Source organism: Catharus ustulatus, chromosome 1, assembly GCF_009819885.2.
Source record: "Catharus ustulatus isolate bCatUst1 chromosome 1, bCatUst1.pri.v2, whole genome shotgun sequence".
Lineage (NCBI taxonomy): Eukaryota > Metazoa > Chordata > Aves > Passeriformes > Turdidae > Catharus > Catharus ustulatus.
Window position 1 is genome coordinate 163442840 of NC_046221.1, and position 15297 is coordinate 163458136.

The following is a 15297-nucleotide window of genomic DNA, read 5'->3' on the forward strand; positions in this document are numbered from 1 at the left end:
TCGTGCAGAAGGGAATGAAGCAAATGCACTCCAGAGTTCCTGCCTGATTGCATGATGTTGTTCCTATTTTTGAGCGGGGAGATGGTTAGGGAATCCTACTGGGAAGAGAGTTTGTCAAGTGTGTACTTGCAGAGAGGGATATGGAGAGAGCCATGGAGAAGAGAGATTTGTTGTGTCAAAGGTTATGGTGTAGTAGGTGATGGGCTTGTGTCAATCGCTGCTTCCCATGCCAGTCTTGATTGTTCCTGGAGGTGATGTGTTTTGTAAGAAAGGTGTTGAGACCTTTTTTCATTCACTGCAGTGGTTGGTTTATTCCTGGCACTGTGTTGGTTGAAGAGGTAGAAGCTTTGGAATTCAGAAAGATGAGGAGACACGTCAGGCTTTGATGCAGGAAAACTTTATTGAGGCAAAAAGAAAAAGAAGATACAGAAGAAAGTATTTGAAAGGATTCGGTCTGAAGTAGAAGTAGGGTGACCATCAACCCAGGTACTCTGTTTGCAGGAGTTGTTGCCAGAGCCCCAAGCTGCTGGTATCAAGGGTGGCGCTGAGGCCCCTTAGCAGATGTAGCCACCCCTTCTGCCATAGCAGCCCAGGCCTCCCAGCCCATAGCCAAATCCACGGCCATAGCCAAAGCCATAGCCAAAGCCAGCAAATCCACCAGAGATGGGCTGTCCCTGGGCATTGAGTTCGCTACCAACAGCAGCCGAGGAGGTGGATCCCACAACGGTGTTCTGGGGGAAGGAGGTCATGATGGGCCCTGGCAGGGTGACCATCACAGGGGAAGGGTCAATAATGACTCTGGAGGTCTGGCATTGCAGGGCACAGGGCTCGTTGCAGCTGTTGGCCAGCGGGGTGGGTCCGCAGGGTCGGCAGAGATCGTTGCAGGCCATGGGTGTGATGTGGAGGGTCCCTGGAAGAGAGGGGAGTGAGGCAGGGTAGGGCTGTGGTGGTTTGAGAGGTGGTGATGCAGGAGGGGGAGGGATTGTGGAGGCTGTCGTGGGTCTGTGGGGAGGAGTGAGGGCTGCTGAGGATGAGGATGCTGTAAGAGAGGGGTCAGAGATGCAGAAGGATGGGCATGGCTTTGGGACTCACCTTGTTGTTGGCACCAGAGGAGAAGGAGTGAGGTGAAGTGTGTGAGGGAGAGAGGCTCTTGGCCGGCTTTTATGCCGGTCCTGGATGGGCGGGACAGCCTTGTCCCGTGGCCTTGGGGCATTTTGCAGGCAGCCATTCTTGCTGGCCCAGCCTGGTGAATCATGAGGTGGGGAGTATTTTCCTTCCCCGAACTCTGCAATTCTATGTCATTCAGTTGAGTCCATGTCAATCTAACTTTGGTGGTGACTTTGAATCGAGACTTGGTCTTTGAGTGGGTTTAATTATTACATTTGTGTAAGACAGGGCTGAATAAGCAACCAGAGCCCTGGAGATTTGCAGTGTCATCAGTGATGTCATTTTGTGGCACTCGTGTGCTGTGGTTTGTCGGTGCCTTGTGTAGGATGGTCTCCTTGTGTGCCGTTGGATGTCCATCAGTCGTTGTGTTGCACCCAAGAATGCAGTGGGCACTGCTGAAGTCCTGGGGAGGTCACTGCATAATAGCTTGGAAAGATCACAGTGCCTGGCAGCATCTGATGGACCAAAGAGAGCTCATGGCCTTTAGCTTGAGTGAGATAAAAAGAGAGCATCTGGAAAAAGAGAGGTAATTCAGGATGAACTTGTTCCAATGACCCTTCTGGAATTCTCAACTCTACACGATAGCGTACTCTGTCATTGAAATTTTATTCCTTGACCTCATTACGGAACCCTTTAAACAAACGAGAAAGTGGTGCTCAGGCAGGTGTGGGACATCAGTTGTCTTATTCCACATTAAGGTCATATGGTTTCATACCTTGTATCCTTTAAGGCTGAACATTGTGTTCCTGTGAGCAAGACCCAATACTTAGTAGCTCTGATCTGCAACATCATCTTCCTTTCCCTGTCAGGGTGCAGGTGTTCGTTTTTTGAATTTTGTGGTTCCATGTCCTTCTCTGGAGTCTGTGTCCATGTGACCATGGTGGCAGCTTTTAAATGCACTGATTAGAGGTGAAAGACTGTTGTTGATGGTGCATGTTAGGGTGGGGTGAAGACGTTACCAAAGCTTGAGAGAGGTGTAGTGTCGTTATTGATGTCACCCTGTGATACTGGTGTGCTGCGGTTTTTGTGTGTTTTGAAGTGGGGTGCCATTCCCTCCCAGCCATGTCAGGCAGGTCTGTGCTTTGCAGGTGTTGTGGGGCTGACGGGGCTGCTCCTTCCGGTGCATTCACTTCCTGGCTACCTTGGTTCCATCTCTTCTGCCCAGTCTACATGCCAGGCCTTTCTCGATGGAGATGGGAAAGCAATTCCCGAGATTTATGAAGGTCTCCCAAGCTCCCCAAACTTTAGTACAGGTTGATCCACAGCAGTTGTCTCAGCTGGACCCAGCACGGTCCCACTGTGGGGTCACACAGTGCCGCACTCTGCCTGAGATATTGAATGGAAAACTGCTGAAGGATGAGGAGAACAATACAGGTGAGGAGATACTAAGGGAACCTGGCATGTTCAATTTTCAGAAGAAGAGGATTGACTTTGTTGCACACTGGAATTTTCTGAATGGAAATCGTTTAACACCAGTCTTGTCTCCGTTTCCCCAAGTTATAGAGAAGACAGAATGGACTTAAGTTTCCCTAACGGAGGTTTAGTTTCCCATGAGGGAACTTTTATTCAGGAAAATGCAGGATAACTAAGATACTGAAAGGGCTGGAGAATGTTTGCTAGAGGAGAGACTGGGAGGGCTGGGAAACCAAGGAGACAAGGAGTGACCATGGGGGGTCAGCAATATATGAAAATCCCTGATGGAAGGGAATGAAATCAGTGGAGTGCGTATATTCAGAGCAGTGTAACCATGCAGGAAAAGAGAGCAAGGACACAAGTGCAAAGAGAGGGAATTGCATGGCCAAAGAAGGGAAGAACTTTTCAGTGTGAGGGTGGACAGAGAGCAGAAATGGTGGTGGAGTCTCTGTTGTGGGAGAACCAAAGCTGAACTGTCCATGGTTATGGAAATCCTGCACTCGTTAATTTTTCTTCAGCAGAGGGGAATGAAGCACTTGCATGCCAGAATTTCCACCTAAGTGGGATGATTCTGTGACTCTGCTGAGAGAGTTGAAGAGTCCTGCAGGGAAGAGAGTTTGTCAAGTGTGTGCTGCTGTGGATCTACTCTACCAGAACTGTGCTGAGGAGAGCATTCATATGTCAAAAGCCATTGGTGTAGCAGGTGATGGACTTGTGCCATGTTCTGGAAGGTCCTCTCTATGCCATGCTTTCTGTGCTAGTCTTGCTTGCTGATGGTGACATATTTGATAAGAAATGTTTTGTGTCCCTTTTCCATTCACACCATTGGGCCGGCACTGTATGAGGTGAGGATGCAATACGATTGGAATTCACAAAGATGAGGAGTAAAGTCAGATTCTGATGGAAGAGAATTTTATTGAGACAAAAGAATTAAAAGGCAGGAAAAAGAAGTTGAAGGGATCCAGTGTGAAGTGCAAGTAGGTCGATCGTCAGCCAAGGTGCTCTCTCCATAGCCGTGAGCTGGTGCTGCCAAGGGCCTTTAGCAGTTGTAGCCACCCCTTCTGCCATAGCAGCCCAGGCCTCCCAGCCCGTAGCCAAATCCACTGCCATAGCCAAGGCCAAAGCCAAAGCCGCCAGAGACGGCCTGTCCCTGGGCATTGAGTTCGCTACCAACGGCAGCCGAGGAGGTGGATCCGACGACGGTGCTCTGGGGGAAGGAGGTCATGATGGGTCCTGGCAGGGTGACCAGCACAGGGGAAGGGTTGATGATGACACGAGAGTCCTGGCATTGCAGGGCACAGGGCTCGTTGCAGCTGTTGGCCAGCGGGGTGGGTCCGCAGGGTCGGCAGCTGTCGTAGCAGGCCATGGGTGTGGTGTGGAGGGTCCCTGGAAGAGAGGAGGGTGAGGCAGGGCAGGGGTATGGCGGTGTGAGGGGTGATGGTGTGCGGGTGCATAAGGGCTGTGGGGAGACCTGAGGGCTGCTCAAGCTGGGGCTGAGTGAGTGGGAAGAGAGGGACCAAGGGTGCAGGAGGAGGAGGGTCAGGGCTTGAGGCTCACCTGGTCTCAGGCAGTGGAGGAGAAGGAGTGAGAAGAAGTGTGTGAGGGAGGGAGGCACTGGGTCAGCTTATATGCTGGTCCTAGAAGGGCGGGACAGCCTTGTCCCAAGGCCTTGGGGCATTTTGGGGGCAGCAGGTATTGCTCAGACTGGCTAGTCATTGTGTGGGGAGTGTTTTCCTCCCCAGAACTCCATTGTGTCATATCCTGCTCTTGAATCTGTGTCTATCTGACTGTGATGACATCTTTAAAGTGAGACTTGGTATTTGGGAATATTTGCTTGGGAGATGTGTGTCACAGCAAGTGGAATATGCAACAAAAGCCTAGAAAAACAAGGGTGTTGTCACTGCGGTAGTTTTGTGGTTCTAGTGTGGTGTAGTTGATGGGTGTGGTATGAAGAGGGGCTCCATTCCATTGTGGTCATGTCAGGGTGGTCTGGCCTTTGGAGCTGTGTTGTGCATGGCAAGCTGCGTCTTCCACCATGATCATTCTTCTTTGGAAGTGTGAGTATTTGAGACCAAAGTCAGGTGTTGATATGTGCATGTCAAAGGCGTTTGAAGACATGAGCATTATTTTGGAGAGCTGGGGTGTCATCACTGCGGTCTGGTTTTAAATATGGTTTTGGATTAGTGGATGTGATGTGAAGAGAGGCCCCAAACGACCCCAGGTCTTTCAGGCTGGTCTGGACTTTGCATCTGTGCCAAGTGTGAGCACCTGACTCTGCCATTGTACTTGGGCAGTGGGAGCGTTGTCTCCTGAAGAAGTTGGTAGATGATGGCATGGCTGAGGCAGTTGTTTATCTCACCAGTCAGAGAGACCGGGATCCTGAGAGTTAAAGGAATCTCCTGCATTTCAAGAGCGGGAAATGAGAAGCTGTGAGTCTGGACAGGAATAGCAGTTGTCCCTGGGTCCTACTGATGGCTGAGAGTGTGGAAAGTGGCTTTGCTGAGCATGACCGTGTAGTGTTGGCGGAAACAAAGAGACAACAAGATCACTATGATGCCTTAGTTGAAAAGGGATCATCAGTGCCCAAGATAGATTTCGGACCATTCTTGCCATGAAGTTGTGAGACGAGAACCATCCTCTCTTCAGAGCAATAATGGGCTCTTATGTGGTGCAGTTTGCGCTGTTTTGGGCTCTCCTTTGGAAGATGTCCATGGACTTAGTGAAACATAACAGGTTCATGGCCAACAAGATTGTTGAGAGACTGGGAGATCTGCGAGACTAAGAGAGCTGTGACTCCCAGGAGACAAGCATGGAGAGGGACATGTCATGAGTGTGTGCAAATCCCTGATGGTATGGGATGAAGATGAGGGATCAGAGCCATCCTCAGTGGTGCACATGTGAAGGATAATAGGGCAACAACACAAGTGAAAATGGATATAATCCCGTGGGCAAGGAAGAGAAGACTTTTTTGGTGTGCGGGTCGTCACTGAATGGAAGAAGTGGTGAAGTGCCTGTCCTGAGAGTTCCAAAAGTGAAATTATCTTGCTCCTGGAATCCTCGCTGTTGATGATCTTCCATGAGGAGAAGGGAATGAAGGTCTTAGTCTTCAGAGCTCCTTCCAAAATGAATGCTTTTTTGACCTTTTTGTGGTAGGGTTTGGGAATCCATCTGGGGAAGAGAGTTTGTCAAGTGTCTACTGGCATGTAGTTGGTTTTTCAGAGCCATGATTGGGAGGACATTGGTTTGTCAAGGCCTCTGGCATAGCAGATGATGGGCTTGTGGCACGTTCTGCAAGGTCATGCTTCAACTCTGCTTCCTGTGCTATTCTGCTGACTACTGGTGGGACATACGCCATAAGAAAATTGTTCTTGCCCTTTCCCTGCTGAGTGAACATCTTCTTAAGGCCTCAGCCCTGTGCTGGATGAGGATGTGAAAGACCTTGAAATTAAAAAGAGGGACAAGTGAGGGATGGAAGCTGGAAAACTTTATTGAGGGGCAAGACAGAAGAGACAGGAGGAAAAAAAGTGGAAGGCATCTGGTTTGAGTTGCAATTAGGCCAACAATCAGCCAAGGCGCATTGCTTGCAGGAGATATTGCCAGAGCCCCAAGCTGTTGCAGCAAGTGTCCTTAGCAGTCTAGCCACCCGTTCTGCCGTACCAAACCAGACCTCCCAGCCCAATGCCAAATCTACTGCCGTAGTCAAAAGCATAGCCAAATCCACCAGAGATGGGCTGTCCCTGGGCATTGAGTTCACTCCCGACAGCAGCTGAGGAAGTGGATCTCACGAGATTGTTCTGGGGGAAGGAGGTCATGATGGCTCCTGGCAGGGTGACCAGCACAGGGGAAGGGTCAATAATGACCCTGGAGTTCTGGCATTGCAGGGCACAGGGCTCATTGCATCTGTTGATCAGCGGGTTGGTTCCACAGTGTTGGCAGATGTCATCACAGGCCATGGGTGTGGTATGGAGGATCCCTGGAAGATAGGGGGCCTTAGGGAGGGGAAGAGTTTTGGGATGGGATGGGTGGTGATGGAGGAGCGTGAGGATCAGTGGAGGCAGCTGTGTGGCTGTGGCTAAGTATGAGGGCTGCTGAGGCTGAGCGTTCTGGAAGAGAGAGACCAGGGTTGCTGGAGTAGTAGTGTTGGGGGCTTTAGCCTCACCTGGCTTTCAACAGTGGAGGAGAAGGTGCCAGGAGAAGATTGTGAGGGAGAGAGCCTCTAGGTAAACTTATATGCTGGTTGTCAGACTGCCTTGTCGTAATGCCTTGGTGGATTTTGCAGGACAAACTTCCTGGCTGGGCCAGTCGGATGAGTCATGATGTGGGTCATGTTTTTCTTCTCAGAAATCTGCATTTCCATGTCAAGCTCTGGAGTTGGTGTCAAAGACTGAACTGTCCAAGGTGCTGGAAAACTAGGTCATGCTGAATATGTTCCTGCAGAAGGGAGTGAAGCAAATGCACTCCAGAGTTCCTGCCTGATTGCATGATGTTGTTCCTATTTTTGGGGGTGGAGAGGGTTAGGGAGTCCTGCTGGGAAGAGAGTTTGTCAAGTGTGTACTTGCAGAGAGGGATATGGAGAGAGCCATGGAGAAGAGAGATTTGTTGTGTCAAAGGTTATGGTGTAGTAGGTGATGGGCTTGTGTCAATCGCTGCTTCCCATGCCAGTCTTGATTGTTCCTGGAGGTGATGTGTTTTGTAAGAAAGGTGTTGAGACCTTTTTTCATTCACTGCAGTGGTTGGTTTATTCCTGGCACTGTGTTGGATGAAGAGGTAGAAGCTTTGGAATTCAGAAAGATGAGGAGACACGTCAGGCTTTGATGCAGGAAAACTTTATTGAGGCAAAAAGAAAAAGAAGATACAGAAGAAAGTATTTGAAAGGATTCGGTCTGAAGTAGAAGTAGGGTGACCATCAACCCAGGTACTCTGTTTGCAGGAGTTGTTGCTAGAGCCCCAAGCTGCTGGTGTCAGGTCTGGTGCTGGGACCCCTTAGCAGATGTAGCCACCCCTTCTGCCATAGCAGCCCAGGCCTCCCAGCCCATAGCCAAATCCACGGCCATAGCCAAAGCCATAGCCAAAGCCACCAAATCCACCAGAGATGGGCTGTCCCTGGGCATTGAGTTCGCTACCAACAGCAGCCGAGGAGGTGGATCCCACAACGGTGTTCTGGGGGAAGGAGGTCATGATGGGTCCTGGCAGGGTGACCATCACAGGGGAAGGGTCAATAATGACTCTGGAAGTCTGGCATTGCAGGGCACAGGGCTCGTTGCAGCTGTTGGCCAGCGGGGTGGGTCCGCAGGGTCGGCAGAGATCGTTGCAGGCCATGGGTGTGATGTGGAGATTCCCTGGAAGAGAGGGGAGTGAGGCAGGGCAGGTCTGTGGGGGTGTGAGGGGTGTTGATGCAGGAGGGTGAGGGGGTGCGGAGGCTGCTGTGGGGCTGTGGAGAAGCATGAGGTCTTCTGAGGACGAGGGTGCTGGAAGAGGGGTGTCTGGGGTGCAGGAGAAGGAGAGGCAGGTCTTTGGGACTCACCTTCTTGTTGGCACCAGAGGAGAAGGAGTGAGGAGAAGTGTGTTAGGGAGAGAGGTTCTTGGCCGACTTTTATGCCGGTCCTGGATGGGCGGGACAGCCTTGTCCCATGGCCTTGGGGCATTTTGCAGGCAGCCATTCTTGCTGGCCCAGCCTGGTGAATCATGAGGTGGGGAGTATTTTCCTTCCCCGAACTCTGCAATTCTATGTCATTCAGTTGAGTCCATGTCAATCTGACTTTGGTGGTGACTTTGAATCGAGACTTGGTCTTTGAGTGGGTTTAATTATTACATTTGAATAAGACAGGGTTGAATAAGCAACCAGAACCCTGGAGATTTGCAGTGTCATCAGTGATGTCATTTTGTGGCACTCGTGTGCTTTGGTTTGTCGGTGCCTTGTGTAGGATGGTCTCCTTGTGTGCCGTTGGATGTCCATCAGTCGTTGTGTTGCACACAAGAATGCAGTGGGCACTGCTGAAGTCCTGGGGAGGTCACTGCATAATAGCTTGGAAAGGTCACAGTGCCTGGCAGCCTCTGATGGACCAAAGAGAGCTCATGGCCTTTAGCTTGAATGGGAAAAAAGGAGAGCATCTGGAAAAAGAGAGGTAATTCAGGATGAACTTGTTCCAATGACCCTTCTGGAATTCTCAACTCTACACGATAGCGTACTCTGTCATTGAAATTGTATTCCTTGACCTCAATACAGAACCCTTTAAACAAACGAGAAAGTGGTGCTCAGGCAGGTGTGGGACATCAGTTGTCTTATTCCACATTAAGGCCATTTGGTTTCATACCTTGTATCCTTTAAGGCTGAACATTGTGTTCCTGTGAGCAAGACCCAATACCTACGAGCTCTGGTCTGCAATATCATGTTTCTTTCCCTGTCAGGGTGCAGGTGTTCATTTTTTGAATTTTGTGATTCCATGTCCTTCTCTGGAGTCTGTGTCCATGTGACCATGGTGGCAGCTTTTAAATGCACTGATTAAAGGTGAAAGACTGTTGTTGATGTTGCATGATAGGGTGGGGTGAAGATGTTCCCAAAACTTGAGAGAGGTGTAATGTCGTTATTGATGTCACCCTGTGATACTGGTGTGCTGCAGTTTTTGTGTGTGTTTTGAAGTGGGGTGCCATTCCCTTCCAGCCATGTCAGGTAGGTCTGGGCTTTGCAGGTGTTCTGGGGCTGAGGGGCTGCTCCTTCCGGTGCATTCACTTCCTGCCTACCTTGACTCCATCTCTTCTGCCCAGTCTACATGCCAGGCCTTTCTCGATGGAGATGGGAAAGCAATTCCCGAGATTTATGAAGGTCTCCCAAGCTCCCCAAAACCTAGTACTGGTTGATCCACAGCAGTTGTCTCAGCTGGGCCCAGCACGGTCCCACTCTGGGGTCACACATTGCCGCGCTCTGCCTGAGATATTGAATGGAAAACTGCTGAAGGATGAGGAGAACAATACAGGTGAGGAGATACTAAAGGAACCTGGCATGTTCAATTTTCAGAAGAAGAGGATTGACGTTGTTGCGCTCTGGAATTTTCTGAATGGAAATGGTTTAACACCAGTCTTGTCTCCGTTTCCCCAAGTTACAGAGAAGACGGAATGGACTTAAGTTTCCCTAACAGAGGTTTAGTTTCCCACGAGGGAACTTTTATTCAGGAAAATGCAGGATAACTAAGATGCTGAAAGGGCTGGAGAATGTTTGCTAGAGGAGAGACTGGGAGGGCTGGGAATCCTAGGAGACAAGGAGTGACCATGGGGGGTCAGCAATATATGAAAATCCTTGATGGAAGTGAATGAAGTTGGTGGAGTGCGTATATTCAGAGCAGTGTAACCATGCAGGAAAAGAGAGTAAGGACACAAGTGCAAAGAGAGGGAATTGCATGGCCAAAGAAGGGAAGAACTTTTCAGTGTGAGGGTGGACAGAGAGCAGAAATGGTGGTGGAGTCTCTGTTGTGGGAAAGCCAAAGCTGAACTGTCCATGGTTATGGAAATCCTGCACTTGTTAATTTGTCTTCAGCAGAGGGGAATGAAGCACTTCCACACCAGAGTTTCCACCTAAGTGGGATGATTCTGTGACTCTGCTGAGAGAGTTGAAGAGTCCTGCAGGGAAGAGAGTTTGTCAAGTGTGTACTGCTGTGGATCTACTCTACCAGAACTGTGCTCAGGAGAGCATTAATATGTCAAAAGCCATTGGTGTAGCAGGTGATGGGCTTGTGCCATGTTCTGGAAGATCCTCTCTATGCCATGCTTCCTGTGCTAGTCTTGCTTGCTGATGGTGACATATTTGATAAGAAATGTTTTGTGTCCCTTTTCCATTCACACCATTGGGCTGGCACTGTATGAGGTGAGGATGCAATACGATCGAAATTCACAAAGATGAGGAGACAAGTCAGATTCTGATGCAAGAGAACTTTTTTGAGGTAAAAGAATTAAAAGGCAGGGAAAAGAAGTTGAAGGGATCCAGTGTGAAGTGCAAGTAGGAGGATGGTCAACCAAGGTGCTCTCTCCATAGCCGTGAGCTGGTGCTGCCAAGGGCCTTTAGCAGTTGTAGCCACCCCTTCTGCCGTAGCAGCCCAGGCCTCCCAGCCCGTAGCCAAATCCACTGCCATAGCCAAGGCCAAAGCCAAATCCACCAGAGATGGGCTGTCCCTGGGCATTGAGTTCGCTACCAACGGCAGCCGAGGAGGTGGATCCGACGACGGTGCTCTGGGGGAAGGAGGTCATGATGGGTCCTGGCAGGGTGACCAGCACAGGGGAAGGGTTGATGATGACCCTGGAGTCCTGGCATTGCAGGGCACAGGGCTCGTTGCAGCTGTTGGCCAGCGGGGTGGGTCCGCAGGGTCGGCAGCTGTCATAGCAGGCCATGGGTGTTGTGTGGAGGGTCCCTGGAAGAGAGGAGGGTGAGGCAGGGCAGGGGTATGGCGGTGTGAGGGGTGATGGTGTGGGGTTGCTGTGGGGCTGTGGGGAGGCCTGAGGACTGCTCAGGCTGGGACTGAGTGAGTGGGAAGGGAGGGACCAAGGGTGCAGGAGGTGGAGGGTTGGGGCTTGAGGCTCACCTGGTCTGAGACCGTAAAGGAGAAGGAGTTAGAAGAAGTGTGTGAGGGAGGGAGGCGCTGGGTCAGCTTATATGCTGGTCCTAGAAGGGCGGGACAGCCTTGTCCCAAGACCTTGGGGCATTTTGGGTGCAGCAGTTATTGCAGTAGTCACTGCAGTAGTTTTGTGGTTCTTGTGTGGTGTAGTTGATGGGTGTGGTCTGAAGAGGGGCTCCATTCCATCACAGTCATGTCAGGGTGGTCTCGTCTTTGGAGCTGTGTTGTGCATGGCAAGCTGCATCTTCCACCATGATCATTCTTCCTTGGAAGTGTGAGTATTTGAGACCAACGTCAGGTGTTGATATGTGCATGTCAAAGGCGTTTGAAGACATGAGCATTATTTTGGAGAGCTGGGGTGTCATCACTGCGGTCTGGTTTTAAATATGGTTTTGGATTAGTGGATGTGATTTGAAGAGAGGCCCCAAACGACCCCAGGTCTTTCAGGCTGGTCTGGACTTTACATCTGTGCCAAGTGTGAGCACCTGGACTCTTCCATTGTACTTGGGCAGTGGGAGAGTTGTCTCCTCAAGAAGTTGGTAGATGGTGGTAGGGTTGAGGCAGTTGGTGATGTCACCAGTCAGAGAGACCGGGATCCTGAGATTTAAAGGGATCTCCTGCATTTCAAGAGTGGGAAATGAGAAGTTGTGCATCTTGGCAGGAATAGCAGTTGTCTCTGGGTCCTACTGATGACTGAGAGTGTGGAAAGTGGCTGTGCTGAGCATGACCGTGTAGTGTTGGCGGAGAACAAAGAGACAACAAGATCACTATGATGCCTTAGTTGAAAAGGGATCATCAGTGCCCAAGATAGATTTCTGACCATTTTTGCCGTGCAGTTGCGAAAGGCGGCCCATCCTCTCTTTAGAGCAATAATACTATCTTATATGGTGTAGTTTGGGCTGTTGTGGGCTCCCCTTTGGAAGATTCCCATGGACTTAGTGAAACATAACTGGTTCATGGTCAACAAAATTCTGAAGAGGCTGGGAGATCTTTGACAGATGAGAGGCTGAGAGAGCTGTGACTCCCAGGAGACAAGCATGGAGAGTGATATGTCATGAGTGTGTGCAAATCCCTGATGGTAGGGGATGAAGATGAGGGATCCGAGCCGTCCTCAGCAGGGCACATGTGAAGGATACATGTGAATGATAATAGAGCAAGGACACAATTCAAAACATGTGATTCCCAGTGCAAGGAAGAGAAGCCTTTTTTTTGTGTGATTGTGTGTTGCAGTAATAATGTCAAGACAGACTGGACTGGCATCACCACCAGGCCTTTATCAAAAATTTAACATGTCTTCTTTCTGTGGACATCTTTTGGGCTCCTCTGACTCCTTTCCTCATTAGTTGCTTCACACAGTACTGACTCCTCTCCTCTCTTCAACTTTCCTTCTTCCTTCTGCACGACTGGCTAAATCCCAAGTTGTCCCTTATCCGCTGACCTAACCCTCACACAACATCTTCTTGCCATATCTGTCCCTTGCATGACTGCATGTCCCTTATCTCCTCACAGCACAGCCAGCAGACTCCATCCTGAACTGCAGCAGAGTCTGGTTCTCAAGCTCCAGCAGCAACTGTAACTAGTAGCCAGCAAACCCCCTCTTTTATAAAACCCAAACTCATTGGGCAGGCAGAGATGTTTCCACCACTCAGTAATCAGTACAGCTGTAATTCATCGGCACAGATTGTCTTTCAGTTCTATCCTTTCAACTTATCTTCCCAGAAGTGTTGTCACAGAATGGAAGAGGTGATGGATTCCCTCTCCTGGGAGATCCAAAACTGGAACTGCCCATGGTCCTGGAATTCCTACTATTGTCGATACTACACTTGAGAAGGGAATGAAGCTCGTGCCCTCCAGAGTTCGTCCCAAAATGTATGACTTTGTGACTGTTTCTTGGGAGAATTTGAGAATCTACTTGGGGAAGAGAGTTTGTCAAGTGTCTCTACTGACATTACTGACTTTTTCAGAGCCATGAGCAGGAGAGCATTGGTGTGTCAAAGCCTTTGACACAGCAGATGATGGGCTTGTGACATGTTCTGGAAGGCCATGTTTCAGCTTGACTTCCTGTGCAATTCTTCTTAGTACTGCTGGGGACATAAGCACTAAGAAAGGTATAATGGCCCTTTTTCCCGTGTGGAACAGCCTGTTAAGGCCTCACTCCTGTGCTGGGTAAGGATGTGAAACAATTTGAAATAAAAAAGGAGACATCTCAGGCTCTGATGCAGGAAAATTTTATTGAGGGAAATTACTGAAGAGACAGGAGAAAAAGTTTTAGAGCAGATGGTTGGAGCTGCAAATAAGGCATTCATCAACCAAGGTGCTTTGCTTACAGGAGCTGTTGCCAGAGCCACAAGCTGTTGCACCACGTCCTTAGCAGTTGTAGCCACCACTTATGCCGTAGCAGCCCAGGCCTCCCAGTCCATAGCCAAATCCACGACCATAGCCAAAGCCACCAAAGCCACCAAATCCACCAGAGATGGGCTGTCCCTGGGCATTGAGTTCACTCCCAACAGCAGCCGAGGAGGTGGATCTGATGACGGTACTCTGGGGGAAGGAGGTCATGATGGGTCCTGGCAGTTTGACCAGCGCAGGGGAAGGGTTGATGATGACACGAGAGTCCTGGCATTGCAGGGCACAGGGCTCATTGCAGCTGTTGGCCAGCGGGGTGGGTCCGCAGGGTCAACAGAGGTCGTAGCAGGCCATGGGTGTGATGTGGAGGGTCCCTGGAAGAGAGGGGAGTGAGGCAGGGCAGGGCTGTGGGGGTGTGATGCAGGAGGGTGAGGGAGTGTGGAGGCTGTTTTGTTGGGGAGAGGCATGAGGACTTCTGTGTCTGGAACTGAGCGTGCTGGTAGAGAAGTTTCAGGGTTATAGGAGCAGGAGTGTCTCGTGTTTGAGGCTCACCTTGTTGTGAGCTGGAGCAGGAGTAGAAGGAGTGCGGAGAAGTGTGTGAGGGAGAGAGGCTCTGGGCTGACTTTCATGCTGGTCCTGGGTGGGTGGGACAGCCTTGTCCCATGGCCTTGGAGTATTTTGAAGACTACAGCCCTTGCCTTGTGACTTCTAAGTTGGAGAGTCTTTTCCTTTATTCTGTTCTAAAATTCTGTGTCCGTTCCTTGAAATTGTGTCCATCTGACCTTGGTGGCAGCTTTAAATGGTGAGTTGGTGTTTTGGAGGATTTCATTGTTGAGTGTGTGGTACAGAGAGCTGAATAAGCAACCAGACCTGTGGCAATTTGCAATGTCATCATTGAGGTAATTTTGTGGCACTCATGTGCTGTGGTTTGTGGGTTCCTTCTAATGGCTGGGCACCTCTTCTGCACCACTGGATGTCCATCAGTCACTGTGTTGCACCCAGGAATGCTGATGTAGCTGCTGATGTCCCAGGGAGGTCACTGCAAGAGTTTGGAGAGGTGCTATTTCCTTGGAAAAGTGTCTGATGGATGAAAGGGAACTCATCCTCTTGTGTCTTCGATGGATGAAGTGGCAGCATCTGGAAAAGGCGAGGCTGTTCAGGCTGAACTTGTTACATTTTTCAAGATCATTTGGATTTCTCAATTTTACATGACAACATACTCAGCTAATTAAAGTGTGCATTCCTTGACCTCATTCAGAAATCAAAATAATCAAACAATGAACCTGTCCATATCCCTTTTTTTCCCCAGCCTGTTCTGTGACATGACTTCACTTATTCCACATTCAAGGCATGAGGTATACCTTCTAAATCTTTGTATTTTGTTCCTGCAAGCAAAAATTAAAAAAAAACCAAACCAAACAAATCAAATCAAAACAAACAAACAAACAAACAAAAAAACCCAAACAGAAACAAAAACAAACAAACCAAACAACTAACTACTCTGCTGCTCAGCAAGCTCTTTTCTTTATGGATTTCTATGATTCCATGTCCTGCTCTCGGGTTTTTTTCCTTCTCACCTTGGCAGCTGCTTTTAAGTGTGTGTGGGTATTTGGGAGGATTTGCATGGAGGGTTCATGTCAGGGAGGGCAGAATAAAAACCCCAAGCATTAGAACGGTGGGGTGTCATCAGTGAGGTCGCTGCATGACATCCATTTGATACAGTTTGTGGACGTGTTTTGAAGAGGGGCCCCAATCCCTGACAGATTGG

The 15297-nt window shown here is 49.7% G+C and overlaps 4 protein-coding genes and 1 pseudogene across 4 annotated transcripts; all 5 read right to left on the bottom strand.

Moving 5' to 3' along the window:
- Window positions 1–554: 554 nt before the first annotated feature.
- Window positions 555–906, bottom strand: LOC117003575 (feather beta keratin-like). Its single transcript, XM_033073562.1, has one exon. It carries the CDS (start codon window positions 888–890, stop codon window positions 555–557), a length of 336 nt encoding a protein of 111 aa, XP_032929453.1. The 5' UTR covers window positions 891–906.
- A 2713-nt stretch (window positions 907–3619) lies between these two features.
- LOC117007033 (feather beta keratin-like) lies at window positions 3620–3946 on the bottom strand. The gene has a single exon (XM_033079901.1). It carries the CDS (start codon window positions 3944–3946, stop codon window positions 3620–3622), a length of 327 nt encoding a protein of 108 aa, XP_032935792.1.
- A 3617-nt stretch (window positions 3947–7563) lies between these two features.
- On the bottom strand, window positions 7564–7899 carry LOC117004725 (feather beta keratin-like). Its single transcript, XM_033075774.1, has one exon. It carries the CDS (start codon window positions 7897–7899, stop codon window positions 7564–7566), a length of 336 nt encoding a protein of 111 aa, XP_032931665.1.
- Window positions 7900–10612: 2713 nt separating this feature from the next.
- LOC117005889 (feather beta keratin-like) lies at window positions 10613–10959 on the bottom strand. The gene has a single exon (XM_033077964.1). It carries the CDS (start codon window positions 10957–10959, stop codon window positions 10633–10635), a length of 327 nt encoding a protein of 108 aa, XP_032933855.1. The 3' UTR covers window positions 10613–10632.
- A 2466-nt stretch (window positions 10960–13425) lies between these two features.
- Window positions 13426–13883, bottom strand: LOC117001921 (annotated as a pseudogene).
- Between the last annotated feature and the right edge of the window lie 1414 nt (window positions 13884–15297).

What these genes read in the sequence shown, in the direction of transcription:
- LOC117003575 (XM_033073562.1), bottom strand. Translation starts at nt 890, where the DNA reads ATGGCCTGCAACGATCTCTGCCGACCCTGCGGACCCACCCCGCTGGCC.
- LOC117007033 (XM_033079901.1), bottom strand. Translation starts at nt 3,946, where the DNA reads ATGGCCTGCTACGACAGCTGCCGACCCTGCGGACCCACCCCGCTGGCC.
- LOC117004725 (XM_033075774.1), bottom strand. Translation starts at nt 7,899, where the DNA reads ATGGCCTGCAACGATCTCTGCCGACCCTGCGGACCCACCCCGCTGGCC.
- LOC117005889 (XM_033077964.1), bottom strand. Translation starts at nt 10,959, where the DNA reads ATGGCCTGCTATGACAGCTGCCGACCCTGCGGACCCACCCCGCTGGCC.